Source organism: Nyctibius grandis, chromosome 31 (assembly GCF_013368605.1).
Source record: "Nyctibius grandis isolate bNycGra1 chromosome 31, bNycGra1.pri, whole genome shotgun sequence".
In the NCBI taxonomy this organism is placed as follows: domain Eukaryota; kingdom Metazoa; phylum Chordata; class Aves; order Nyctibiiformes; family Nyctibiidae; genus Nyctibius; species Nyctibius grandis.
In genome coordinates this window covers 4,306,947-4,333,540 of record NC_090688.1, presented here as the reverse complement: position 1 = coordinate 4,333,540, position 26,594 = coordinate 4,306,947, and the positions used below count along the sequence as shown (strand labels likewise).

Here is a 26,594-nt window from a genome sequence, read left to right as displayed (position 1 = left end):
TCGTCGCCTCGCAGGGTGTCAGAGGGGTCCCTCTCGCTGCTTTTGTTCCTTGGCTTTCAAGTGGGGTTTGCAGGATGGAGGAAACGAGGGGAACTGATATCCCAGGGGCTTTTCTGCTCGGTCCTGGCACAAGACATGTGTGGGTCAACTGAACTCTGTAGTGCCGGCTCGCCCAGGCGTCACCATTCAGCTGGGTGACGTGGTGGCCACGTTGTGTGTGTGTGTGTGTGACGCCGGGTGTGCTGCCCGCCAGGGCTGGGTGCCGTGGTGGGTGCTGAGGGCTTTTCGTGCTGGCCCCGGGGCTGCGTGTCTCGTGGGCAGGGTGGTGTGTGCAGCAGGGAGGTGAAGTGTGAGGGTTTGGAGATTTGGTGCGCTGGAAGTTGATGGCCTTGAGAGAGGTGTTGGGTGCTGTGATTGGGGGGAACAAAGCTGATTTGGGAGGAGGGAGTAAGAGGAGCCCCAGATCCGTGTGTCCGCCTGGGTGGGGTGGTGGCAGGGGATGGGAGCAGCGCTCGGCTTTGGGTGGGGAAGAGCAGCCTCTTTCCTGCCTCCATGGACTCTGTTGTTGGACCTCGATGGTGTGGAGATGCGGGAGAGGTGGTGGGAGCTCTGAGGGAGGAGCCACACTGCCTCAAAGGGTTAACAGGTCCCAGGGAACCTGGAGGGACCGTTCACACCCTCTGCCCAATCCCGGGAATCCCTCTGTGCTAATTGAGCACTAAGCAGATCAAAGGCTCCCATCAGGCCATCAACACCCCCCTGGCCCCTGTCCTCGGTCCCAGCCCGGGCTGCTCTTTGTCTGCTGGAAGGAGAGTGGAGCAATGTGGCTTCTCCCCAGCTTCAGGGCCGGCCTTGCCTGCGCTCTCCTCAGCGTGGTGCTGGGGATGGAGTTAAGCTTGCAGGAAAGTTTGCTGTTAAAATCCTTGGGTTTGAGCGCCAAGCCCAGCCCGAAAACCCCCGTTCCTGTGCCCTCTGTGCTTTGGAGGATCTTCCAGAAGAGAAAGACGCTGCCTTCTACAAACAAAGACCTGGTGGATGCTTGTAGGGTGGAGGAATTTAATGTCCCTGGGAACATCATCCGTGTCTTCGCTGACCGAGGTACAGAAATGCCGTGGTTGGGGTCCTGCCTTTTGGAAGCCCCTGTGATCTCTGGGCTGGGAGACTTTGCTCCAGCCCTGCCTTGTCTGTCTCTTGGCTGTAGGTGGGAGAGGCTGGGGGAGGACAGGGCGGTGGCCAGAATCTCCAGGAGAAATCACTGTTGTGTGAACTCTGGTCCCTCTGGGTGTTGTAGATAATTATTTACAGTTTAGAAATGAGTCAGTAAACAAGTGGGTGAGGGCAGGGGGCTGTGTAAGACTCTGTCCTGGAGCCACCTGAAGCAGCCCAGAGATGCTGGTTTGATCCCAGGTGACTGGCTTGACACGTTGGGCTTGTGGTGGTGGAGGTGGCTCCTCGCCTGGGCAGTGGGAACGTGGCTGTGGGTGCAGCGAGTGAGCCTTTGGGCAGGGATGGGGGCCTGCATCCCCCAACTCCTCCTTTTTGTCCCCAGGCCTCTGGCTGCCCACACAGCACATCTGGCTGCTGCAGCCTGTGGGCCCTTGGAGCCGTTTGGTCCGTGTCCTCGAGGTCTCAAGACACCACAGAGCTCCTTTCTCTCATGGTTCCAGGTTTCCAGTGGAAACCCAGGGCTGGCTAAACCAGGCACCTTCCCCGCTCTTAAAGTTTGCTGTTTGCCCTCCATCCCAAACAGCCGGCACCCACAACCCCCCTGTTCTGGCGGGCAGATGTTTACAGCTGGGGAAAAATAACGCACCAAGATGTTAAGTAGCATCTAGAGGAGATGCTGGAACAGCTGCAGCATCCCAGGCTGGTGTTTGCACCTCCAGACCTTTGAGGCCCACCCTTTGCTTGGCTGCCCGCCGCTGTCAGCCCCATCTGCCTCTTGCTGTGCAGCCAAGAGCTTAAGTTGGAGCACGGGGAGGCTGATCCTCCTCCACATCAGGGTTCAACCACCACCTCCTCTGTTTCTCCTTCCTTGTCAGGCCACTTCATTCATAACGGGCAGCCCCAGAGGTTGCTGTGTCTGCAGAAGCGTCTGTACTTTAACCTCTCGGTGCTGGAGGAGGGCGAGCGCTTGACGATGGCTCAGCTGGAGATCAAATTCAGCCACAACTCCTACCACACCTCCAGCCCGGGGCAGGGCTTTGAGCTGAGGCTCTACCAAAGCTCCCACATGTCTCTCCGGGGGATGCCCCCCCAGGAGCGCAGCCCGAAGCTGCTGGTGGAGCGGTCCTTCGCCCAGCTGCACAAGTCTCATCTCTTCAACCTGAGCGAGGTGGCGAAGGACTGGAGAACGTCCAGCAGGAACCTGGGCTTGGTCCTGGAGATCTCGGTGAGCGATGGCGCGTCAGCCCTGGCGAGCGGGGGGCTGCAGAGCCTCTGCGCCAGCGTCGACTCCTTCCTGGACACCTCCCTGCTGGTGGTGACCCTCAGCCAGCAGCAGTGCAAGGCTTCCAGGAGGAGGCGAAGCGCTGACTACCCCCCGCTCACCCCGACCAACCTCTGCAAGCCCCGGCGGCTTTACATCAGCTTCAGCGACGTGGGCTGGGAGAACTGGATCATCGCCCCGCAGGGCTACATGGCTAATTACTGCCTGGGCGAGTGCCCCTTTCCCCTGACAGCGGAGCTCAACAGCACCAACCACGCCATCCTCCAGACCATGGTGCACTCCCTGGACCCGGAGGGGACCCCCCAGCCCTGCTGCGTCCCCGTCAGGCTCTCCCCCATCTCCATCCTCTACTACGATAACAACGACAACGTGGTGCTGAGGCACTACGAGGACATGGTGGTGGACGAGTGTGGCTGCAGGTAGCGGCGCGGCGGGGGGAGCGTGTGCTGTGGGGTCCCGGCTGAAGCGTTGAATGGTTGATGGAATAAATCCCCTCTGTTAAATCCCCTCTGTGCTGGTGTTCAGGGAGTTTCCCCTTGGGGCAGTGAGTGTCTGAGCTGCCCTTCTCCACACGCAGCCGGGGAGGAGGTCTGGCACGAAGGGCTCAGGGCTGGAGTTGTGAGTTAGTAACAGCTGCGTGCTCGGGCCTCCCGGCAGCGGGATTAGGACGGGATTATGATCAAGCCTGATGCTCGTTCTCTATTCCGTTCTCCACGGGTGACGGCGGCACCAGGCTGTGAATCCCGGACATCTCACACTTGGCTGAGCTGCTGCTGGGGCCAGGGAAGCCCCTGCTTGTGCTTTTTGGGTTTTTGGCTAAATCCTGCAGCTTGCTTAGGACTCTGGTGAAATGATGCGGTGGTTCCCTGGTGCCTGGGTGCAGGGTTCAGCTGTGGTGCGGCCATGCCGGGAGGAGGTGACATGGTGGCTCTTGTCCTGCTGCAGGAAGAGGTATGGTGTCACCGCATGAGCTGCGTCACTGCGGCTCCGTGTGACTGAGTCCCTTCCCACAGCGGAGGCAGAGCCGGGGGGAGCGTGGGGTTCACTTTGGCTGCAGGAGCTCAGGCCTGAGCTGGTGATGGAGCAGTTTGGGGGCAGGGAGTGGATGTGGCTTGGAGGTGCCAGGTGGCCAAATGCAGCCCCTGGGAGCCGCGGTACAGGCTGCTGTGAGACAGGCGTGTTTGGCTGAGGAAAGAAAGGGTGAAGCAGGGTGCTGTGGTGCCCGATGCCCTTGTGCCCTCCCACCCTGCTGTGAGTCAGTAGTTAATTTACCTCATTTGCGAATTGATGAGACCAGGGTGATGTGTGACCTCCCCCCTGCTAATGGGGGAGCTGCAGGACCAGCCTGAACCGCGGCCGGAGCCAGATGACAGCTGAGTATTGGCCAACTGCGCTGATAGGCACCATGTTCACGTGGTTGTGCATTTTAAGGTTATTTTTTTGTTTGTTTGCATTTATTTGTTGTGGTTTTTTTGGCTGGCCGTGGTACCCAGCCCAGTGCAGCAGCGTGGCCGTGCTCTTACTGAGTGTTTAATGCCGCTAACGGGAGCTGGCGGGGCAGCGTGGTGGGGCAGGGACCCAGCTTTGCTCCGTCTCGGCTGAGCACCAGCGATCACTGATGGACGAGTCGCCCCTTTCCTCCCTCTTCCAGCCCCGGGGCTGCGCAGCCGTGCAGCAGCTGGAGGGGTAAAGCCTGGGCAAAGCTGCTCCCCTGTTGCCCTGGCCAGGGTTAAACAGCCCAGGCAGGTGCAGGCAGGACCCTGTGGGGTCCAGGTGGGGCTTTCCTGCCGCCCCTGCAGCTTTGCTTCATTTTGAGGCAAGGGGGGAACAGAAAAGGAATTGCAGTTAGACTTGATATATTTTCTTTTTTTAAATGTGAACCTGACAATATAGTGTAAGGTGTTTTTTTCTTTTTTGTTGTTATTTGTTTTTGTACTGATGATGTTGTCTTCAAGGTCTGATGAAGTATTACCTAGCTAAGCTGGGCCTTCTCCCTCAGGGGAAGCACTCCAGGTTTAACCACTGTTGGGTTTGCAGAGGACATGTCTTCCTGTCCCCTGGGACGGTGTTTTTGCTAACAAATGCCCCTGAACCGTGTAGCTGAAGACCGAGACTGGAGCAGCTCGAGTACCTTAGTGCTGTCCTGTACTAATCTTGTCATGTCCAAGTGTGTTTCCTGATGGATGAGCAGAGAGCTCCAGGGCAGGTGAGCCCTGCTTTACTCCAGCAGATGAACAAGAGCTGTTGAAACCCATTTCAAGCACTTAAATGTTTTAAGGGCTTAGAGTAGGACTTAACCAAAGCAAGCAGGAGCGGCTGCTTTCACCTCTAAGATGGGCAGGATTAAGAAAAACCCTTAAGTATTAGTTTTTTGTACCTGTGCTGTGGTGGGCTCAGGGCTTGAAGGGCTCAGCACATTGAACACATGGTAAGAATGCTCCTTACCTGGTTCTCTCTGTGATGGAGGGTGACTGTCCCCCTCTGCCACCCCATCCCAGCAGTGGTGCGAGGTGGGTTACATGGAGACAGCCCCGGAGTAGCTGTAAGGAGTTTACACGAAGGAGCCAGCCTGAACATGGAGCTGCAGCTCAGCAGCCACCGAGCCACTGCTGGGGCAGCCCCAGGTCCCAGGACTGGAGCCAGGCCAAGCTTTGCTGAGCAACCACCTCTACCAGGTAAAAGCCATTTTCACATTTACTGCAGTGCAGGGAAACAGGAGGGAGGAGGAGATCTTCCAGGCTGGGCTGCTCAGCTCTAGAACCAGCCTGTGGTCACTCCTGCACCCCCCCTGTGGGCACAGCCCCCTGCCCCAGGGCTCGGACTCATCCCCTTTGAGCCAGAGGAGGGAAGGGGGGTAGGGCATTTAACCGAGTTTTCACAGTCCATTTGCTTACCTGTGTACGCTATGCACACACCCCACTTTTGTACTAGTCCGTGTTTAAAAAAAGTAATAAACTTGGAAGTTTATACAATCAGACTCAGTTTTAATGAATGTTGTTGCATGGTCTCATCATTGAACGTTAGGGGCCGCCTTGAATGCAAGAGCTGTTTATTAATATTTTATTGATGACAAACAGGCTTAAAACAAACTTGAGACAAAATCAAAAAAGAGTTAACACCGTGCTAGCACTGATGTCTGGATTTATAAAACTCAGAGTAACTGCTACAAAGGAAAAAACCAGCACAAAGCAGAGGCAAGCATTCCCATCAGTGAAATAAAGGGGGTGAGGGGAGCGGAGGGGGTTACATTACTCAATGGATTGCATTGCACAGAGGGTTACAGCTTAAACCTATTGGAAAAGTCTATGCCACTACGCAGCCTACAGAAGGAAAAAAATTAAAAAGCCCTTCGGCAATGTTAATAAATAAAACAGTCCATCTCACAAGGAAGGAAGGTGGCCTGTGTCTCCATTCTTTCACATTTTAGAAGTCTAAACTCTGGAGGCTTTTTATGAGAAAAGAATGGTTTTCATTTGTGGAACGTTTCTTTTGCAGTTCTTGAACTACGTTCGCTGCAGGACTGAATGAAAATGTGGAACACCTGCTCCATGGTTATGTGCACGCTACTCACGGTTTGTGGGTGTGCTACACCAGGTCTGCACTGGGGGAGAGACACTCTGGAAAAACTACAGCAAATACAGGTTATGAAAGCGGGTCAACGATCTACAGAAAGGACAGTAATGAAAGGGCTCTTCCCCCCAGCTACAAAAAGTGGGTTTCACGTCATTTAAGTACATTCATATGAGAGGTATTTTGAGTTCCCCCCCAAAAAAAGACTAGAAACACTTGGAGCCCTTTGAGTATAAAGCTAACTTAATTCAAACGTTAAAAACACGGAGGTTAGTGAATCACACTCTACTGCTCTTTGCCAATTAGGAGGTAGAGGTTAATCTAATTTGGGGATCTGATAAAAAAAGGGTCTGTCGGAATTTTAAATTCTCTGCACTGTTTCTAAAAAGGTTTAGACAGAAATAAAACGCTCCCAGTGTTCCCCTATGACTTATTTAAGACATGGGTACAACTTAGAAATCGGATGGCTTCTCTTCTGTGCTGTTCTCAGCTTGGACTTCCAGCCAGTTCTCAAGCCAGCGGCGATGGCACAGCCCTGTCCCACTACCTGAAAAATAGGCTCCGGGTTTGGTTTTCAACACCTGAATCTTTCAGCTCTCTGCATTAATCACCGAAGAAGCCACACAAAAGCCTACCCCGTTATCTCTAATTATACCCAGCTCGCAGAGGCCACCTTCCAACAACTGCCTGCTTTGTCCTTTTTTATTTTTCCACCCTGCTTCAGTAACATTGTAGAGTCTTTACTTCAAAACCAATATAATCCCCAGTTTCCACTACTTCTTCCCCAGGTCTGAGGGAGGGGTAAAGCAGGCCTGTTAGCATCTTTTCCTCCAGGGCCGAAGGGCACAGGAACCCATCCCCTTTCAAGCGCAAAGTTCATCTTACAGAAAGGCTTGTTTTTCACAGAGTCGAGTCCAGACAGTAGCCAATTAAAGCATACAGAAAACACTTTGAAACCCTCCTCCTGCTCGAGCGCGCAGGCTCCTTTCACGCTAACTGCTATCCAATGTAGGAAGAAGAGGCTGATTGCTGCAACTTTTAATCACACTGAAAGTTCTCAAGGTTGGTGCTCTAATTTTAGTTTTAAACTTTTTTGTAAGCTTCTCAGAACAAGGATCTCCCAGGTCCACCACTAAGAATAATTCAGAGACAAACTTCTAAAAATTCAGTGCTCCTTTGAAAGGATCTCTTTAAAAACCACCTTGTCACGAAAGACCCGTTCAGAATGTGGGCGACACGATGACACTAGGATTTCAGAGCCAGTGCTGGACAACAAAACCTGCATCTCAGAGTTGAGCATCAGCTGTGTTCCGCTGGGTTTCTGCTTGGCTTGCTGTCACTTCATGAGGAACAAACTCTCTCTCTCTCAGATACTCTGCTTCTAAAATGTAAACAGTTACTGCTAAAATATAGTACCCCTTTAAAACGAGAACAACTCTGAGATGAGGGTTTTCCTCTCCCCATCTGCTCTGAAAAGTAATGCCCTGCTCGCAAAGAGAAGTATGGAATGAAGTGAAACCTGCTTAAGGCCCTTCTCTCGAGCTTGTTTGACTGGGGGAGCAGGGACTCAGCTGACCACTCATTTCAGGGTGAGTTGCCTTCCCTGTGAGGCGCCAGCCAGTCCGTCGGTGCTCTCTCTCCTCTCCGGTCAGTCTCCTTGTCTCAGTGAGCTAGCAGTGGGCTCTCTCGCGCGCTCCTTTCTCTCTCTCTCTCCTCTCTGTTGGTTGGTTTCTTTCTCCTGTTGCTCTCACACAGTGGTGCTTCAGTTTTAGCAGTGGAAAACAGGTATCCATTTTATTTTATTTTTTTTATTACCCAGAATAAAATGCTGATGAACTAAGCTCCACACAAGCTTAGCTCTTCTTCCTCAACCTGAAAGCGAAACAAGTTGCATTAGGGACTTCACTCATGACAAACACTGTGTTCATGAACTTAAATCAGGGAGTAAGAAGCAGAGGAGTGACCCTCGGGTCCTTACACTCTAATACTGTGACAGTCCCGTCACTCCGCCGTGTTGATATGCACGTTCACCCTGGTAAGTAGAGTCCTGTGACAGCGCCACGTCGATCTGAGATTTAAACTCATCACCAAGGTAACTGTCCTGAAAATGAAAGCGTGTGTTAAGCCTCTAACTCATTACCACCCTTAAGTGCTCCCTCACAGAGCAGAATACCTGGCAGCCCAGGTTAGTGAGGAAGTCTGAGAGGTTCTGTTGGGGTTTTTTTTGGTTTGGTGGTTGGTGTGGGTTTGTTTGGGTTTGTTTTAATCTATTTTCTGCAGAATTCCTATAAATACAGAAGTGTTTGCGATAGCTGGCTGTTGACCAGGCAAGCAGTTCACAGTTAAGGCTCAAGCTGAAGTCTATACATGCAGCATTTCACTAAAAGTAAAATGCCTGAATGTACTTAGAGCCCATCAAGCGGAGGAGTATGAAGTGCTGTGAGCGAGTCATTGAAAATGGGTTTAGTTTCCATCTTCCTCAGTACTAGTGAACAAGGACACGCACGCACACAGACCACCGACACAAAACCCAGGACAAAGAGCAAACTACACATCAAATTCTGCTTACCTGGGATAATTCTGGTTGGGAGAGCCCAGGCTGACTCATCTGTGATGGCTGACTCATGGAGATATACCCTTGAGTCAGTGGACCCTGGGAGAAAGGCTGGGACACCACATCTTGGCTCGCTTGACTATTTGGAAGGTTTGACTGACTAGTTCCAGGAATCCCAAAACGATTTTTCTGGCGCCCACCACGACCAGTCTTTCCTTTTGGTGCCCCACGTCCTGGAAAAGTGTTTACCCCAACAGTGAGAAGTCTTACACACGCAAACACGTGAGAATTAACTGTTTTGGTAAAGACTTGATCACTCACAAGAGGCAACGTTTTATATGAACTCAAAGGCAGAACCACCAGCGCAGACATGGCAAAGGGATGCTCACTGGAGGCTGCAGTGCTGTTCTGTTTACTGTACTCTGTACACCTCAGATTTACTCACAATCACATCATTATCTACTCTCACCAGCACTGCTGCAAGAGTAGCAAAAACCATTCTCCAACTTCACACCCAACATGTGGCTTTTGTCCCATCTCCCCCTTGCCCCCGTACCTGCGGCTGGTCCGTTAGCCTGGCCAAAGTATCCCGGTGGTGGCATCGGTGGCATCACGAGGTTGAAGGGGATAGGAATGTTCATAGCAGTGACGTGGCTGGGGCCAGCACTAATCATCCCGATCTGGTCGTGGGTTTGGAAGTACATGTTGGATGGGCGACCTGGGGAGGGGAGGAAAAGCCACCACGATTTCAGGCATCCCAAATATTTAAAAATCAATTCATATTCTTGCTTTTAACAGTAACTTGCGAGCAGGGTAAATCAGAACCAAAAATTAGAAGGACAGGTCTACCACTGCCAAGAACCACCAATATTTCTAGTTCAGCGTTCACCCAGGCACACCAAACGTTTTCAGCTCTTAAATTCTGTATTTTCTCTTCAAACATTTAAAGTTTGAAGTCTGGTGAAGACACCATACCCCAAGGACTAGTTGAGAAAAAAACCCAAACATCTCTAAAGGTGTTAGTTTTGACAGCTCCTTTACCTTGACTGCTCCGGTCATAGACAGATCCTGGAATAATGGCCTCACGTGCATCATACATGGCAGTCGTCATGAAACGGGCACCCTGGAAACATGACAGGAGTTATTCAAAGCCTCTGTGCAGAAAACTTTGCACTGCAACTTCAGTGTGAGTTATTTTCAGTAAAAATCCAGTTAAACTCCCCAGGTAATGCACAGTTTACAAGTGCTGAGGAAACTAACTAGTTCTAATACATGGAAAACACCCAATTATCATTTCAACTACATCATGACAACAAGAAAAAAAGATTCTATAGGCAGCCTATCTTGAACTGTGAAACATGATGAATTTTCAGCCTATTTTGAGGCTCTGATGATAGCTCTGCCCTTGCTCTATTCCTACCACCATCCTTCTGTGATGACTGACAAGATTCCACCCCCAAATGATGACTTATGTTAAAGGACTAAGTATAAAACTTGCAGGTTGAGGATTCAAGGACAATGCTATTAAGTACACATGCCTCATGAGCTTGTCATTTCTCCACAAAAGTTACTTTATGTTTCATCCACCTCAGAAGTTACCCCCCATAACATTTTGCAGTAAATAAAGAGCAATAAAAAAGCACCAAAATGGTTTTTCTACAAGTGCTCAACTTGGAAACAGCTGAAGCAGCCGCTGACTTGGGTCACACTGCATTAACCAGGCAACAAAAATAGACAGTTATGGGGGTGTGAAGTTATGTGGGTGACTGTTTACTCCATCCATTTATAATTGATCAATCAACCCCCAAGTGCTTCATGCTACAAACATCTGAAAGACAGCAGAGGTCAACTTACTGGGTTGATGGTGTTGACGAGTTTCCGGGGCTTGCTGAACTGCATGAGGCTTTCCCGGAGGTTATTCAGTGGTCCCTCCACCAGAACCTTCTGCTCCTTGTAGTAATTCAGCAGGTGATTCCAAAGTGGTTGTTTAGACAGCGCTTTCGGGTTCCCAACGATAATTACTCCATACCTGTACAACAGCAGGCAGCAACTAAATTAACTTGGACTAAAAATAAAGCCATGTTACAAATTAATGTCAGAACAGCCTCGAAGTCAGTCTCTTTTGCAGTAAATCCAGGCACCCAGCAGCAGCCCACGACCGCAGGTGTAGGAGACAGCCACAATTGTTTTGTTTACAGCAGATGATTTCTGTAGCATGACAAAACACTTGGAAGGAGATGGCTGCAGCCAGTTTCTCAATAATCACAAGCTTCCTTTTGCAGGCTTGCCAAACACCTCCGTGTGCTCAACGAACCACACTGTACTGGTTTAAAGCTTGCAGAAACCAAGGAAGCCAACCAACATAGTACTGACTCCACATGACCCTGCTCAGTAATCAAATCCATTTTAAGAGAAGCAAAATGGTAAAAAAAATGGTTGCTGGAAGGCATAAAGCAGCAGATGGAGGGAAGAGTTCTGTCCTGCAAACAAAGGGGAACACCATGGCAGCTTCCACAAACTACTGATGCCAAAAGGTAACACTGATTAGGTTGAGATTGCTCTTGTAAATTGTAGGGAATGTGGAAATCACTCAAGGCTCCCTTAAGCTGGGTGGGGAATGGGGCTGCTACCCACAAAACACAGACCTTCTGTTAGTGGGACTGTATCGATGCTTTAGCAGACCGAATTAGGAGTCTAGAATAGGTAAAAATTTGCCCAATTTTACTTCACCTTGCTCTTGTAAGAGCTACATTAAGACGCCTGGGGTCATTCAGAAACCCTATTCCTTGGTGTTCGTTGGCTCTCACACAAGAAAGGATAATAAAGTCCTTCTCTCGTCCCTGGAAGGCATCCACACTTGCAATTTCCACTTCCTGAAACAGAGGAAAACATGTAAATCACACAAGCACAGGGCAAAACAGTTATGCCACCAACACGCATTACAAAACGTGTTGGCCATGCACTAGCAGTTCCCCTCATTTGGCAAAAATGTTATTTTTGTAATGACGAATGATTTGATAATTCCACTGGTCACTAAATAGTTTCCCCTAAAGCAGAACAGTCAGTCTCAGTTTAGGACAAATTACTTTTATGTTCACTGCTTTACGGTTCTCACATTTCCCCCAAGCTGGCATTTGCACTATGGAAAGCATCCTTTTTGTAGGTATGTTGCCAAAAAGTCTTCTGACTATTCCAAAACCTCGTAGTAAGACAGCTCCAAATTAGCACTGCTGCTCCCAGCTACCGAGAAACCTGAATCAGAGGGACAGATCATTCCTGGCAGAACTAAAAGTATTTCCACCAAGTTTTCCTTCAGTGAAAACACTGACCAAGTTCTCAATATTGCAAAAGAGACTATATTAAACCTACAACCACCTTGTTTGTAGCAACAGATTTTAGTGTTTGGTGGAGTAGTTCCACTGATGGGAGAACATATTCCCAAGCAAATAAACAGTATGACCATCAGGATTTATGGAGCTTGGTTTCCTGCACGTCTCTTGGCTTGATGCTTTTATCTAAGGCACAAGCTGACTGAAGCTTTTCCACAGCTGAAGCACTAATGACCTCTCCCTTCTGTGCCTCAAGGAGTCCTCAGAGGATGGACTCACTAAAGCTTTCAGAGACCTTAACAGGGCTTTCTCCTTCATCTGGCCAACAGCTCCCCTGACACTTAGTGGCATTTGATACCTCTTAAACTCTTCTTCCTCATCTATTTTAACCACAATCAATTGAAAAACTCAAAAATTACTAAACACAGACTGACACCTAAGCAGCCAGACTGAAAATGAAAACACTGTGATGTTTCACAGTATCTGACTCTTCTGGCTTCTCTGCATCCAAGTGTTCTCGTTTCTGCAATGACTCTGTACCTGGTAGAGCTTTGTATGCAAGGAGCCACTGAACTGCATGTACTGCACCAGATAGGATCGTTGACCTTCGTAAGGAGTAATAATGCCAATCTGATCTGGTTTGGCACCAGCTTTCAACAGCTTGGTAGTTATCTTCTCCACATTGGCAGCTTCCGTCCTAGAGAGAGAGATTTGTTTATCTGAGGAGAATCACACCATTAAGTCTAACTTTGTGCAATTTATTGGGTCTAAAACACTTTTAAGATGTGTGCTGTGCTAGCCTTTTGTCAGAAAGGCTACTTCAAGAAGAAGATCAGTTTTACACTGCATTGCTTGAGCACTATGATTAATTCAGCTTAAGCTCTGCAGAACCATTCACCACTATCACCTCTTGACTTAGGCCATACACAGATATTCTCAGCCAGAAGAATACAGGCAAGAGCCCACACCTCAAAAAACATCTCAGAATGACACAAATTTCTCCTCACGTGTACCTCCACCTTCTCAGAACACGACTACACCTCCTGGAAGAGCAAAATTCAGCGTGGCCATCATTCTGAAATGGAACTTCCTTAGTAGAGTTAAACATACACGCATACTTTGAGTGAGATAATTAAAAGTGTTCCAGCCTGCTGTGCAAACAGATCCTTCAGTTGCTTTATCTTAAAGTTTTAAATATAGAATGTTTTTAATGCCAATCTCCCTGTCAGCCAACTATTGTGCCATTTGTTTGTGCACAATCTGACTTGCTGCATTCAGCAGTCTTGCACATGCTGTTCATGAAACAAGACAGATATTAAAAATATCACAGCAGATATTTTTCATAAGTTGGTCTGGTTTTGCTTTCAGGCACATGAACAAATGCATATGATCAAGAGGAGCAAAATGTTTTAAGCTCACTCTTTGAAAAAGAAGTTGGAATGTGCAGAAAAAAAAGACAGAAAAAAGGAATTACATTCTCATCCCTTTCACACACCCTCCAAAATCTAAGACTTAGGCCTCTGCTTTGAAATTGGGATTTTTGGCTTCAAAATGGGACTTGATCAGCATTTCCTGCTGCAACTGCAGTCAGTTTACTTGCTGGCCCACATTCATCCTGTGTATTAGGCACTTAATTGTCCCATGCTCCTTATGCTACCAGTGAAGGAAAACACACACCTCCCCAGAGCACTTCAAACCCTCTTAAGATCTGAACTGCTCCCACTGGAGATGCCTTTTTCTCTTCGTTTACTGTAAAGGGAGCCTAAGGCAAATCAACTCCAAAACACAGCTCGGCCTGCACTCTTTGATGGCAGCTTTTATTAAAAAAGACTTTGCACTTTGACTTGACTTCAGTAATTGTGACTGTCTCCAAGGGATGTCAGAGGATTACTAGCAGATTCATTTAACAATCTCCTTTACATTTGAGATCCTTAAAATTACTTGGTCCCAGTGTAAGTTTATATATCAGTGTTGAATTTTGTTTACCTGTTCAAATAAGAGGTGCCTGAGCTGGCAATTTCTTCCTGTCCTTGTGTAACATAGAAAAACATTGGCTTATCTGGCTGTGGCCACTGGAAATCAAAACCTTTTTTCACACGGTCCGCTGAAGAGCACAAAAATAAGTAAAAAAAAAAAAAGTTAGCACTGCCTTACTAGCCAGAACAGTCATTTTCATATCAAAGCATCTTAAAGACTCCAAACTAAGTGCAGCAGCAATTCTCTTTTTAAGTGAATGTATTAAAAACCCCTCGTCTAGATTAAAGAATCCTTCCTTTGATCCTTAACGAATGGAAAAGGAGGTAATTTGCAGAAGTGCTGTTCTTGCTTACCTGCAGTAACACCATTCTGGAGTGAACCCTCGTAGAAGATGTTGGATGGGAACGCGCTGAGCGCGGGGTGCATGCGGTACTGCACCTGCAGGCGGATCGGGCGGATCCCCAGCACCACGAGCCTCTCGAACAGAGACTGGGACAGGCCAGCCTTGGCAGCTTTTTTACACATCACAACGGGCCCAAGCTGGCAGTGGTCGCCCACAAGAATAAGCTGTGGAAAAGGAAGTTTGTAGGTATCAGGTTTTGTTTTCTGAAACTTGCCCAACAGCTAGAAACAGCAGCAATATCCTACTATAAAATATATTAGGAACTAATCAGTCTGACTTGTAACAAGCTTCAGATCTAATCTAAGGCTTACAAACCTTTAGTGTCAACTAGCTTCTCAGCTGATCATTTTCAAAATCTTATTCAGTCTCCAGATTGTTCCAACAGAACCATCGTGTTCTAGGCAAAGATTATACCACGGAAACAGAAAACTAACAGGACTCACACAAAATAAAGTCGTTTAGATCTATATTATGGAAGCGTCTTCCATGAAAGGAAAGGATTTTGTATCCCCTGCATGCCTACACTGTGAATGTTACTGCTTGATGATACTTCCTCTATTTATAAACTATTTTTTTAATGTAATCCAATGGCTCCTACCTGTTTTGCTCCCAGGACAACGGGCACCATGCACTCTGGCTCAGTCGCCTGCGTGCTTTCATCAATCAGAATGGAGCGAAACTGCATTTTTGCAAGTCTTGGATCACCAGCTCCCACACACGTGCAACAGATCACATCTGCATTCTGCAACACAAATGCAACTGACATTAATCAAGTAGGACACCAATGGACAATACTTCTACGTGGAAGAGTATTCAACACCATTCCAGGACTCCCCCCAGAAGTTAAATTGTACTCTGATCTCCACCAGCCAATTCCAGCTACGCCTCAAGTGGCAGAAAGCAATTATTTAAGCTGCTAGAACTGATGGACCCTCACCATAAGTAATTCACGCTCTGCCGTTCGTTTCAGTGCACGGTAACGTTTCTCATCAGCAGATGACAGTTCTCCAGTTTCATCTTTAAGCTGTTGCAGTTTCTGAAGCTCTGGCATGCTGCAAAAAAAGGAATTTTGCTTTATGGTGTAATTAACAACTTGGTAGGATTACACAGTTCATCAGTCATGCCCATCACAACACTTAAGTTGGTTTTTCGTTCCCCTGCCCCCCTCAACCATTTCTTACCTATCCATGTTTCTGATCTGGTTATGCAATGCCAAGAAGGATACAGGAGAGTCAATTGCCTCACGACTTTTAGCACACAGACGAACCACTTTCAGCCCAGTCTGATGGATCTTCTCAGTCAGTTGATCTACAGCTATATTACTCGGAGCACAGACTAACACAGGCCTTGAAAAAAATTAACGAAAAAGTAAGTTTCAATGAGCTGTAAACTTTTTTCCACTAGAATTGTAATAAAACCATGTGTTACGACACATATCCCCTAAAAATATGCTGAGGAAGAATATTTTCTGAAATAAGCAAAAGTCTCCCCAGAAAAATATACTTCTAGAGAACTTTTTTAGTTCAACGATACAAATTATTTTAATTTTTAAAATTAAGTTAATTCTTTGACCATTAATAAATTAACCTCAAAGACAGAGAGAACAGTTCTTACCCATTGCCCTGTCTAGCCAGATGATAAACGATTGTGGCTGATGTCACTGTTTTTCCAGTACCAGGGGGACCCTGAATAAGGCTCAGAGGACGCTGCAGGACAGTCTTCACAGCATAAACCTATAAAGATTTTTTTTATTGCTATTTAGCATTCAATGCATAGGAAGTTACAAAGTTGTTCAACCTCTATTCATAAATCTTTTATCATATTCTTTTCATTTAGTAAAAAGGAGATGAGATTACCTGAGAATGGTTGAGATCAGGAAGTCCTTGTGCTGTAAAGCGCTTTGGCAACTGGCATTTAATAATTACATCTTCTACCTCGTGACCTAACAGTTTGTGATAGATGTACCCAGACACTGAAGTCTCATCCACAGCGAATGTTTTTAAAGCACTCTGCATTCTGAAACGAGGAAGGACAGAAAAAAAATCAGTATGACCTCAAAGACAACTAACCACGAGTGTCCTACACAAAGGTTAATCAGACATCAGGCACAAATCTGAACTACAAACCAGTTTTTCTTCTAACATTCCAAGTATTACTAAACATAAGGTAAATTTCACCTCTTTGGTTTATGCATTACCTTAATGTATTTACAACAAACCTTAAGCGTGCCTTCAAAATGAGAAAAATTGACAGTTTGATGGCATTCAGATTATTTCCATTTCTAATAAAAGATAGGCCTGTTGCTCTATGAAACAGATGTCGTGTTCATAGACTTGAAACATTCGGCATAATCAGATTTCTGATTGCTAGTGTTATTAAACAATGGCTTGTTCAAAAATTCCCACTGAAGGTTAAGGAAAAATATACACCACCTGCCCCCACTATCTGCCAAGGTTTGAAGTGCTTTCTCAGTACCTGTCAAACGAAGTAGACTTCCATACAAAATCCACTTGGAAGTTATGAGTAACTTCCACAGGCGCTCCAACGCTGCTCCTCAGCTCAATGGCTATCTCGTCACCATAATCTGTAGAACCTTGTTAAGTAGTAATCTATAGCAAAAATTTGAATTTTATTCTTCCCAATTTTGATTTTTTTAGCAGATCCCCCATGACAAATTCGAATGATCTCAAAATTACTTTTATACACATGCACTGATTTCTCAGAGAGACTTCAGCCTTTAGCTGAGCCTTCCTGAAGGCTCACTAAGGATACTATCAGGAACTTTGATAACATGACCAATTCCTTTCCATAAAGGGGCCAGGTCTCCTTTATACCTCAAGCAGATCTCATCTCCTTGCATAAGACGCATATCTACAAAGGAAGGAAAAAAAACCACTCTGAATACTCAAAACAACACAAAAAACTTACAGAACTATTCTCATATCCCACGCCAGATCATCACAGTTCTTTAAACACCGATGTTATTCACCAGGCATAAAAAAACCCAGACAAAACATACAATCAAGCTGTCATTACCTGAATCAGTCTTTGGCAAAGTGAAATAAGCAATTCTTTTCTTGTTCAAGCCCAGGTCCCATCTGACTGTGATGTTATCTTGGGTCTAATGGTAAAGAAAAGGCATCTCTTATATACATATGCTGGTAACAGTGACCATGTGTTTCATACCAGAGAACTGGTCAGAAGTCCCCTCAAACAGGCATATTTCAAGCATATTACCTGAGACTCCTTGAGTTTCTTGTCATAGTCTGCCTCAAGCTTGACTAGAGGACCAAATATATTTTGGTATTGATAAGCATCTTCATATCTAAGCAGGACATGCTGTGGTTCTTCATCGACACCAGGCTTTTCTAAGTCCTCAAGGGTTGCAGATGGATTTTCCTAGAATTTAAAGCACAAATGTTTCAAAGTTTGAAGTACAAACAAGTGACAAGCTCTCACTGTGCAACAGGACTGATAATACCCTGTTTTACTACTACAGAAAGTTACATCAAGGTGCAACAAACCATTAAAACTACACCACGAGATTATATGTCATGCTCACTCACATCCAGTCAGGTTTTTTATGCATTAAAGGATGTAAAGAAAAACTTCTCAAAAAGCAGTAACTGAATACCAAGCATGGACTAATAGTTCCCTGTTCAGGTAGTCATCACATAAAGCACTAACAAGTGAGAGACTTGCTATGGGGAAGGAAAGCTGTTTTTTCAGATTGCCTGACAGTGCCCTCGACCAGAGCTGAAGAACCTAAGGATGAAACTTTCCTGCTTTAATGAACAATCTCCTTAACCCTTTAATCAATTCCCAGTTGCACTGCTCCTCAAATCTGCAGGATTTAAACCTCCTGTGATTTAAGTATGTTCCCTGCCTTAAACAGTTGCTAAAACAGTCTTCTCCCTCCTTCATAAAAACACAAAATTAGCACTTGGTAAAACATAATCAGTATTTGAAAAGCAGCACAGACCTTCCAAAGTTCTTCCAGTTTGTTAATCTGCTGCGCTGTAATCTGACGTGCTCTCAGCTGCTCCTGCTCAGATGGAATCTTTACCAGCCATGAAAGGAAACAGCGATCTTGGATAAGAGGCTGCCACTGTGAACTGTCCCAATTAATATCCTTTAAACTGCTCTGACTGGCACATGGCTGCCTGCACAACCAAAACATTGAAAAAAATTATTAAATTAGACAAGTGTAAGAAAGAGTCTACTGTGTGAAGTGTAAAAAGAGGTTTATCATGCAATGGTGGCAAATCAGAGCATAAAATGTGTTTTGGTACCAAATGAAAGCAAGTGTTGCCCTTTAGAAATGAGGTTATGCAATAAACTTGGCACAAACATGCCAACAAAGGCATTCTCTCACCTGCACAGCAAAACAACCACGGAGTCTGCCTTAGCTGGAATGAAGCCAAGGAGAAAGACATTACGACATCCACAGTTATAACATTCCAAGACAGTCTCTCCTAGAGGTCCATCTTTATGGAGAGTCACTTCTTTGCACTTCGCTCTCACAAGATGATTCACAATGTGGCTGAAACCAGAGAGGATACACATTTATATCAAGTTAATAGGAAAATCAGATTTAGTCCTAACTTAATATATCAGCTCAGTTATTAAAAGACACAAACAAAATCTATTTACACTGTGGCAGACACTGGTAAGATCTTGTTCTTTTCAGCCAAGCAAAGATACTGCTAACACAGTTTCAATGGTTCCTCAGGGCATGAATGCTTTAAGGTAGATGAGTGTGAAAGAATAGGAAACGTGCAAAAAAATCTTTATGTTACTGGTAATTGCAAGAAGCCTCCCGAAGCTCCACAGGCCAAGAGTGCCAGTTCTACTGTGCTTTGCAGGAACACATGATGGGGGAAGAAGCAGCAAGCTTCACAGCAGTGATTTGAGTTTTGCTGAGATCAAGGTCTAAGTTGGTAACAGTAGAAAAGCTAAAGAGGAGGCTGGAGGGTTGCATTTAAGTCACTAGACTTTGATTACCACCAAAATGCAAGTCACAGCCATCATACCATTTCAAAACAAACACTCTAAAAGAAAACATTGTTATTTCCATCATTTGACCATTTACCTGCCAGATGTATTTCCACGCCCGTTACAGAACCACTTTTTGCTGGTGTTACAGTAAACCACACAAGCAGGGTCATGGATACCACAGTAACTGGAATTAAAAATGAAAAAACAGGAAGTGATTGGGTACTTGCTTACAGGAAAATTCAAATACAAGATTTAAACTACCTAGTGGTATTAAAAAATAAGGGGAAGTTAGGGAATGTGAGTGCTAGTGAAAGCATCAAACATGAGTTAAACTTCTGGTTTGAGTCTCAAGTATTTTAATGCTTCCCACCATTACCATCCCTCAGCTGGCTTAGCCTTCTGTTCCTCAGGGGAGGTCGAAGACCTCTGGGACGTAGCAGCTGTAAGAGTACACCAGAGCTCACCAGAGGGCACCATTTTCCTACCAGTACATGCATGCCTCCAAGGAAGTTGCTCTCAAATTCCAAAAATCCTCTAAGCGTACACCTCTCACTCACAGTGCTCCTGCCCTCTGGAAATAAGACGCCTGTGGCAAAGATTAGTCTTACCTGCAAGCATGCACAGGAAGATCCTTTGTGTAATAGGTATCTTCTTCATCTTCTTCAAAATTCAACTCTGCCAGAAGCTGGCTGGTTTTAGCCACGTTGTCATCCACAGCTCCATTCTGTAGAATGCCATCAGGTCCATTAACCTGAAATGTAAGGTCAGTGCTTAAGTTATACAATCAAAGTAGACTCCAAAATATAAACCCATGGACAGTTATTCCTACTCCTCAAAGCAAAAGCTTGTGTTTAATTTAGAAAAACTCAGAAGGAAAGAAAAATGCTGTTAAAGAGCTGAAACACATACCAGTTATATAATCAATACTTGCTTCATTAGCTCCTATTTTACAGGATTACTGAAACTCCAACTGATAAGTAGGAACAAAAAAAGGCCTAAATTATCCAAGAAAACCACAAAAGCCCATCAAAACTAATAATGCAGCTCAAGTTTTCAGAGATCAAGTGTGCTAACGCAGCACGTACAAAACAGGTGTGCTCTCTTTCCACTGAGGATACACCAACTGCCAGAACCACGAAGTTCTGCAACATTCGGTGCTGTGTCAGCAACTTTTACACACCCAGCCTTACTGATGTTAAAAATAACTTTTTTGGCAATCCTGAGTACAGTGCATTTACCACCAGGAAGGAGCAGCAAGAAGTGTGAATGTCACAGAGCAGATTTCAGCATGGGTAGAGCAGCCGTTGCCCCTTGGGCCTCACAGGTGTTCTGGTTTAATTCTGCATCTCTACAGACTACTGGCCACGGGGAGCTTCTACACCTTAACACAATGCTGCCAAGAACCCCCTAGATCCCCACACTCCCCAAAACTTGGTATTGGGTAGACAAGATGAGATAAATACTTATTTCTGAAAATTTTAACTAGCTAATAAATGGGAGCACAAGAATCACTCAAGGCTTTTGTCTATCAAGACAGTATTTTAGTATCTCTTTTGCACTTAGATATTTAATGCAATTTATCTGGTACCTGTTAATTCTCTGACAAGAGATGAGAAAGCTGTCCACAGTGAGAAGAATGCTAAATCTTTATTAAAAGATATTTAATAAAAAGTTGCTGTAGCATTTTAAAGCTACGACTCATAAGCAAATCAAAACAATCTTACTTCTCCCAGAGTCTCATTTAGATTCCACCCAAGCTAGTTTCAGTATTGCACATTAAAATTTAACAGCCAATTGCATGAGTTAAATTTAAAAATAAGCGTAAGCCACTTCACATTTGCCCTCAGCAGTAAGGAACTGGACTGAATATCACGAGCTTTGTTTCATTATCTTCAAATGAAATGAGGTGCATTTGCAGAACACAATCTAAACGTATGACTTTTTATTGACGTTACTCCCAAGTACTGGCTTTTAATAGAAAGAATCAGCCAAGAGGAACTGTCAGCAGAGAATGTACAAAAGCAGCAGAGGGAAAAAGGAAAAAAAATCCCAAAGAAATTGCAGCAGCATGCACCAGCCCATTAGTATGATGAACCCAAATCTAATCAGCTCACTGTGTAATAGCATCTCCACAGCTGTTTGAAGATAAATATCCATTTTAAATAGATAGTGCCATTTTACAAAACACGAAGATAAGTTACTGACTGATCACAGAACAGGTGGTATTCCAAAACCTTAAGTTAATCTGAGTTTTAGAAGCACAAACACCAGGTGCATTTCTACCTATTCCAAAGAGCCATAACACATTATTATACACATCAGTTGCCAAATTTAATCAATTTTTTTTGGGTGCTCATAAAAAATTGGATTATTGAATGGTAATAAAATTATAAAGCTTTTTTTAAGGCAGAAAACCAAGAAACTACAACAACTGGAAGGTCTTTGTACTTCTGCACCAGGTAACTGTGTTAGTTACACCACGGGGAGCTCCTACCCTGTCAGAGCTGGGCAGGAGTGATGTCACCTGTTACTATGAGAATCCAACAGCGAGTACTAGGCCTTGGCAGGCACACAAGGAAGTGACTCAACTATTGTTCTAAAACCTACTGTGATGTTAGCCTATGTGCATATTATTAAAAATCTGGCACCATCAACTGTTGTATAAGGGGGGGGGGGCTTCTCTAGTTTAAAAGTGTTGACTGAAACTTCTGGCACAGCAAGTTTAACAGCTACAGCAATCTGAACGCTGAGGTGCTCTGAAACCATCACCGAGGTCCTGGTCCCTCCCTCGCTCCTTTTTTCGCCTCTAAAATACTGGCTGAGAGACAACAGTAAAAGTCCAGGGAACCGAGCTACAGAAAGTAAACCAGATTACGTTAATTTATGTAGTGGCTTCTACTGACCGTGTAAGAGCATCCCCAAATCAGGGGTAACAGAATATTACCATCTCCATTTCTCACAGTGCTTCTGTCTACCACGTCACACCCCACCCACGTCAGTAGCTGATCCACGAGTGAACGCAGCTACATCCACTTAATGTGGTTCTACTTTAAAGTGAGACATTTCAAGCTGCAACAGGAAAAGTAATTGCAGTTAAGCAGGTATTTTGCTAGAACAGTACTCTTGTAACAAGACTGCAGTCCAATCAGCCATGGCAATGCACTTCAACCCTGCGCAGTAACCGCAGGACACCCAGCCACACTGTCCCCATTCAGGCAATTTTCCCCTCATGCTCTAGAAAAAATACACACTTTTGGACTTGCATGTATAACCCAACTATTTGTTGTTTGCAGATTCTTTACATTAAAGCTATTTACTGTACCTTATAAGTATAATCTCTTATACTTATTTGCTTTCAAAATAAGGAAGGGGATATTACTGAGAACATTCACACCCACACCACCTCCAAAGCAGCGAGGAGTAAGCTGTATTTCCAGATGGGGACCTGAGCAACAAGGAGTAAGTCATTTTGCCAAGACAGAAAGTCTTTGGTAGAACTGGAAATGAAATCCAGCCCCCATAGTTGAGACCCAAAATCTAAGAGCTGACCCAGCCTCCTTCAAGCACTCACTCAAACAGCTCAGCTGACACATTAACACTATGTGCCTTGTCCATCCCAGACTCCTTGAGCATGTGACAGCTTCCTAGCATCACAACTAAGTGCTTGCCTGGAAGAGTGGAAAAAATAAGGCAGAAATCAGCATTTATCTTGAAATATTTAGAAAAAAATCTATCCCTACGTTTGATTTTAATTACATGTAAACAATGGAAATAGTTTTCTGAAGAGAAAACAGCAGACATTGCTTCTGTGCTACTGACCTCTCACTATCTATTGTCAATTGGACACTAATCAATTGTAACAACATCCTCTTAAACTATTAGTTAAATATACGTTGGGAAAAGAAGCTCTTCTAGACTGGCTAAATCAATCCCATTTTCTTAAGAAATTAGGTGCTCTGTATTGCTCAACTAATCTTTTTAAACACTAGGACACTAAAAAGAATATGAAACAGCAGAGTAAAAGCATATACCTCTGATGTTTATCAGCTCCAAATAAAAAAATATTTATTCATGTAGCTTTAATTTTAATTACAGTGACAACATTTAATTAAGCAAAATGTATACGATCAATTCTGGGCCTCAGAAGTTATTATTTAGTACGTCCCCTGCCAAAATACATAATAAGTTTAAACTATTTGTTGAAGGCAGCAAAATTTTCCCCAGAATCTTTAAGAAAACCCACATAATTTCTGATTTTATCACCAATGAGACCGTTGAAACATACAAGTCGAAACAGATCCAGGGATCTGGGTTTTGCTGTACTTCAGCTCAGGAGGACACCATACTTACTACACTTCTGAGAGCTCTTGTTGCAATAGGTCCATTCCCTCTCCCCACCCTCCCAAAAACCTAATTTCTGGTGTCAAAATGAGGACCAGGATAACCACAAGAGTTTGCAGAAACATCATAAATGCGCTCGGTTTAAACTAAATGAAAAAAAAAAATCCCTTCCTTCTCGCCAGGACGGATGGTTATAGACATACTAGTACCTGAATCTTTTTACTTCAAAGAGTTTTCAAACATGTTTAGACAAAAAAAGACAAGCTAAAAGAGCAGACGAGAGGATTAATTTATGAGGCTTATTTTGGGGTGGTTCTTCTTCTTCTGGCCACATATTCTCTACTGTGAGTTCTGGAACAATCACAACCCATTAAAGCTTTAAAAACTAAGATTTTATTAAAAGTGTCTCTTTAATCAATTAATGCATAGTCTGACTGTACACGGACACAATTTTACTACTGCTACTGAATAATTCTGATATCTCAATGCTCAAACTGGATCAAGTCTACCAAACCCCAAATTCAAAAGCTATAAATAAACAGAAAATAAACAAACAGCCCACGGGGTCACATCTCTAATTCTGTCTTATAAACACACTAACCTGGAGTAAGTCACCGCACAGTGGCTACACCCAGGCTGCACGCTGAGCACTTCCAAGCACGAGAAAGTCATTCAATTCGTCCTGGGATAAACCTGATACAGCTCGGACGGGATAATACCACCTTCAGTCTTGCACTGCACACCTGGAGGTTCTCACTGCCTGCACACACTGGCCTGTTTTCAGTTTGCTTACTTCTGTTTCTGCAGCTCTATCATTTACAGACCCCGACACATCAAGTTTGGCAAGTAAAAGGAAAAATCAAGCCCACTCAAACTAAGTTTGGTTCAGGATTAAATCTAAAGCATTTCAACTCCTCTTTAAACTCACCCTTTAAAACATGGATAATTTACAAACGTTTAACTGTTAATAATAGAACTGCATCAGTATTTATCTAGATGTAGTGAAACTCAGCAGAATATTCCATGATCTTTAAATGGAGAAAAGCCTGACTTTGTAAAAAACATGGAAGAGTTCAGGGTTTTGGGTATTTTTGCCCACTACAGACACAATCAAGACGTAGCACAGTGACAGGTAGTATCTTCGTTTGCAACACTTCCTCACTTGTGAGCATATAACCCTAGTTCCCTCTTTCATTTTGCTTTTGTGAATTGTTAAATAAATACAACTTAATTGTCATTTACATATCAACCATCAGCAGGCTATATAAAAAAAAACACACCACCTGTTTTTAAGTTACAAGGAATCAGACCTCTGAACTTAAATCTCAGGCTGTATCAACTGTCACTTCCATGCAAACCCAAAACAAACCAGCCTAGCAACTGTGCAGCAGAAAATGTGGGAAAAAAAAAAAATTAAAAGCATATTTTTCTTTTAGTCCTATAAAGAAAGGAAGGAAGTAATGCGGGATCTCCAAAACACTCAACTTTTGATAACCAACTACTCCCTATAGCCGCATTTGTTTTAAAGAGGAAAAGAAACTGAAGTGACATCCAGAAGCATTTCTGGTTTCTCGCGTCAACATCGTACCGAGAAGCGACACAGCTGTCACGACACAACCGCGGACCCCGCCGCCTTCACCAGCAAACAACCGGCTGTAAGTTTTACCCTCACCGCGCTCTCCCTCTTATTTCCAGGGCAGAAGCGAAGCCGGGCCCGTCCCCCGCCGGGTCGCGCTGTGCCGGCAGCGGGCGGCCCCGCTCCAGCGCCGGCAGCCTCCTTTCCACGGGGCAGGGCCGCAGCCACATGCGGCTTCCACTTCCCCGTCCGGTGCTGCCGGGGGGGGGGGGGGGGGGAGGGCAGAGCGCCCAACCCCGCAGCCCGCCCAGGGCTTCCCCTCGCCGGCCTCACGGCCGGGCCCGCCCGCCCCTTCCGGACCCCCCCCCCCCCCCCCCCGCCCCGGTGGCGGAGACGCCCTGACCCCCCCCACACACACCCCGCCTCCGGCCGCGCACTCACCTGTGCTTCGATGGGTCCTGGCGGTCCCTGCCCCGGTCCAGGGGGCCCTTGGCCCTGTCCCGGCCCCGCCTGCCCGGGCCCGGGCGGGGTTTGGGTCTGGCTGGGAAGAGTGAAGTCGGTGAACTCGAACTCGGAGCCCTGCGTGTCGGCGCCGAGCAGCTCGGCCTCCTCGGTGTCCAGGAAGGTGAGGGTCTGCGAGCTGGGGCCGTACGCCTCCACGCTCATGGCGGCGGCGAGGAGAAGCGGCGCTTCCCCACCCCCGTCGCCCGAGCTGGCCGGGCCTCACCTCAGGGAGCCTGGGCGCCGCGCTACGCGAGCGGCAGGATCCGCCGCGCTCACCAGGCCGCGCGCGCGAGCCGGCCACCAGCGAGCCCACCGCCGCCCCGCTCGGGCGGTCTCAGGCGGCCGGAGCCAACGGCGGAGGGAGGCGGCGGAGGCGGCCGAGGCGGCGGGCGGGCGGCGCCGGAGGAGCGAGCCCCGAGGCGCTGGGAGCGGAACCGTCCGGCCGCTGCTGCCGCCGCCGCCGCCGCGCGCCAGGCCAGGAGCGGTGACGCGGAGCGCACAGAGGAGGACGCCGACGCCAGCACGCCCCGTGCGCGTGGGAGGGGTGACGTAGGACGCACACACCTGGGGAGGGCAGGCGAGGGGGCGGAGCGCCCGCGGAAGGCGCGAAGGGGTTCGCGCCACGCCGCGCGGGGGAGGTGGCGCGAGCCACCTGGCGGGCGGGGTGGGGGGCTGTCAGGGGCGCGCGCCACCACCGACACCCCCTGGCGGGGAGGGGCGGAGTCTTCTTCTGACTGACTGCTCTGCCAGCCAATAGGACCTCGAGATGAGGAGGAAGGGCGGGCTGCGGGGGCGGGGGGCTCTGGTGGGTTGCGGGGCTGAGGTGGTGGATGGGCCCTGAGGTGGTGGGAGCCCTGTGGTGGTGGGTGAGCCCTGTGGTGGTGGGAGCCCTG

At 46.5% G+C, this 26,594-nt stretch overlaps 2 protein-coding genes across 3 annotated transcripts; one reads left to right on the top strand and one right to left on the bottom strand.

Moving 5' to 3' along the window:
• Window positions 1-813: 813 nt before the first annotated feature.
• Window positions 814-5,437, top strand: GDF1 (growth differentiation factor 1). Its single transcript, XM_068420884.1, has 2 exons — window positions 814-1,098; window positions 2,043-5,437. The coding sequence occupies exons 1-2, from the start codon at window positions 822-824 to the stop codon at window positions 2,870-2,872; spliced, it is 1,107 nt and encodes a 368-aa protein (XP_068276985.1). The 5' UTR covers window positions 814-821; the 3' UTR covers window positions 2,873-5,437.
• On the bottom strand, window positions 5,413-26,117 carry UPF1 (UPF1 RNA helicase and ATPase). Of its 2 annotated transcripts, none has more exons than XM_068420879.1 (24): window positions 25,639-26,117; window positions 19,889-20,031; window positions 19,375-19,464; window positions 18,658-18,825; window positions 18,265-18,445; window positions 17,520-17,681; window positions 17,319-17,403; window positions 17,055-17,153; window positions 16,758-16,875; window positions 16,139-16,298; window positions 15,897-16,015; window positions 15,464-15,628; window positions 15,220-15,334; window positions 14,881-15,024; window positions 14,233-14,446; window positions 13,889-14,006; window positions 12,443-12,599; window positions 11,304-11,446; window positions 10,428-10,602; window positions 9,615-9,696; window positions 9,130-9,291; window positions 8,589-8,806; window positions 7,998-8,120; window positions 5,413-7,891 (listed from the first exon to the last, which is right to left on the bottom strand). In XM_068420879.1, the coding sequence occupies exons 1-23, from the start codon at window positions 25,861-25,863 to the stop codon at window positions 8,001-8,003; spliced, it is 3,363 nt and encodes a 1,120-aa protein (XP_068276980.1). In that variant the 5' UTR covers window positions 25,864-26,117; the 3' UTR covers window positions 5,413-7,891; window positions 7,998-8,000. The 2 variants fall into 2 exon arrangements, with proteins under 2 accessions (XP_068276980.1, XP_068276982.1); XM_068420881.1 differs by having other exon boundaries at window positions 16,758-16,866; window positions 25,639-26,116.
• Window positions 26,118-26,594: the final 477 nt, after the last annotated feature.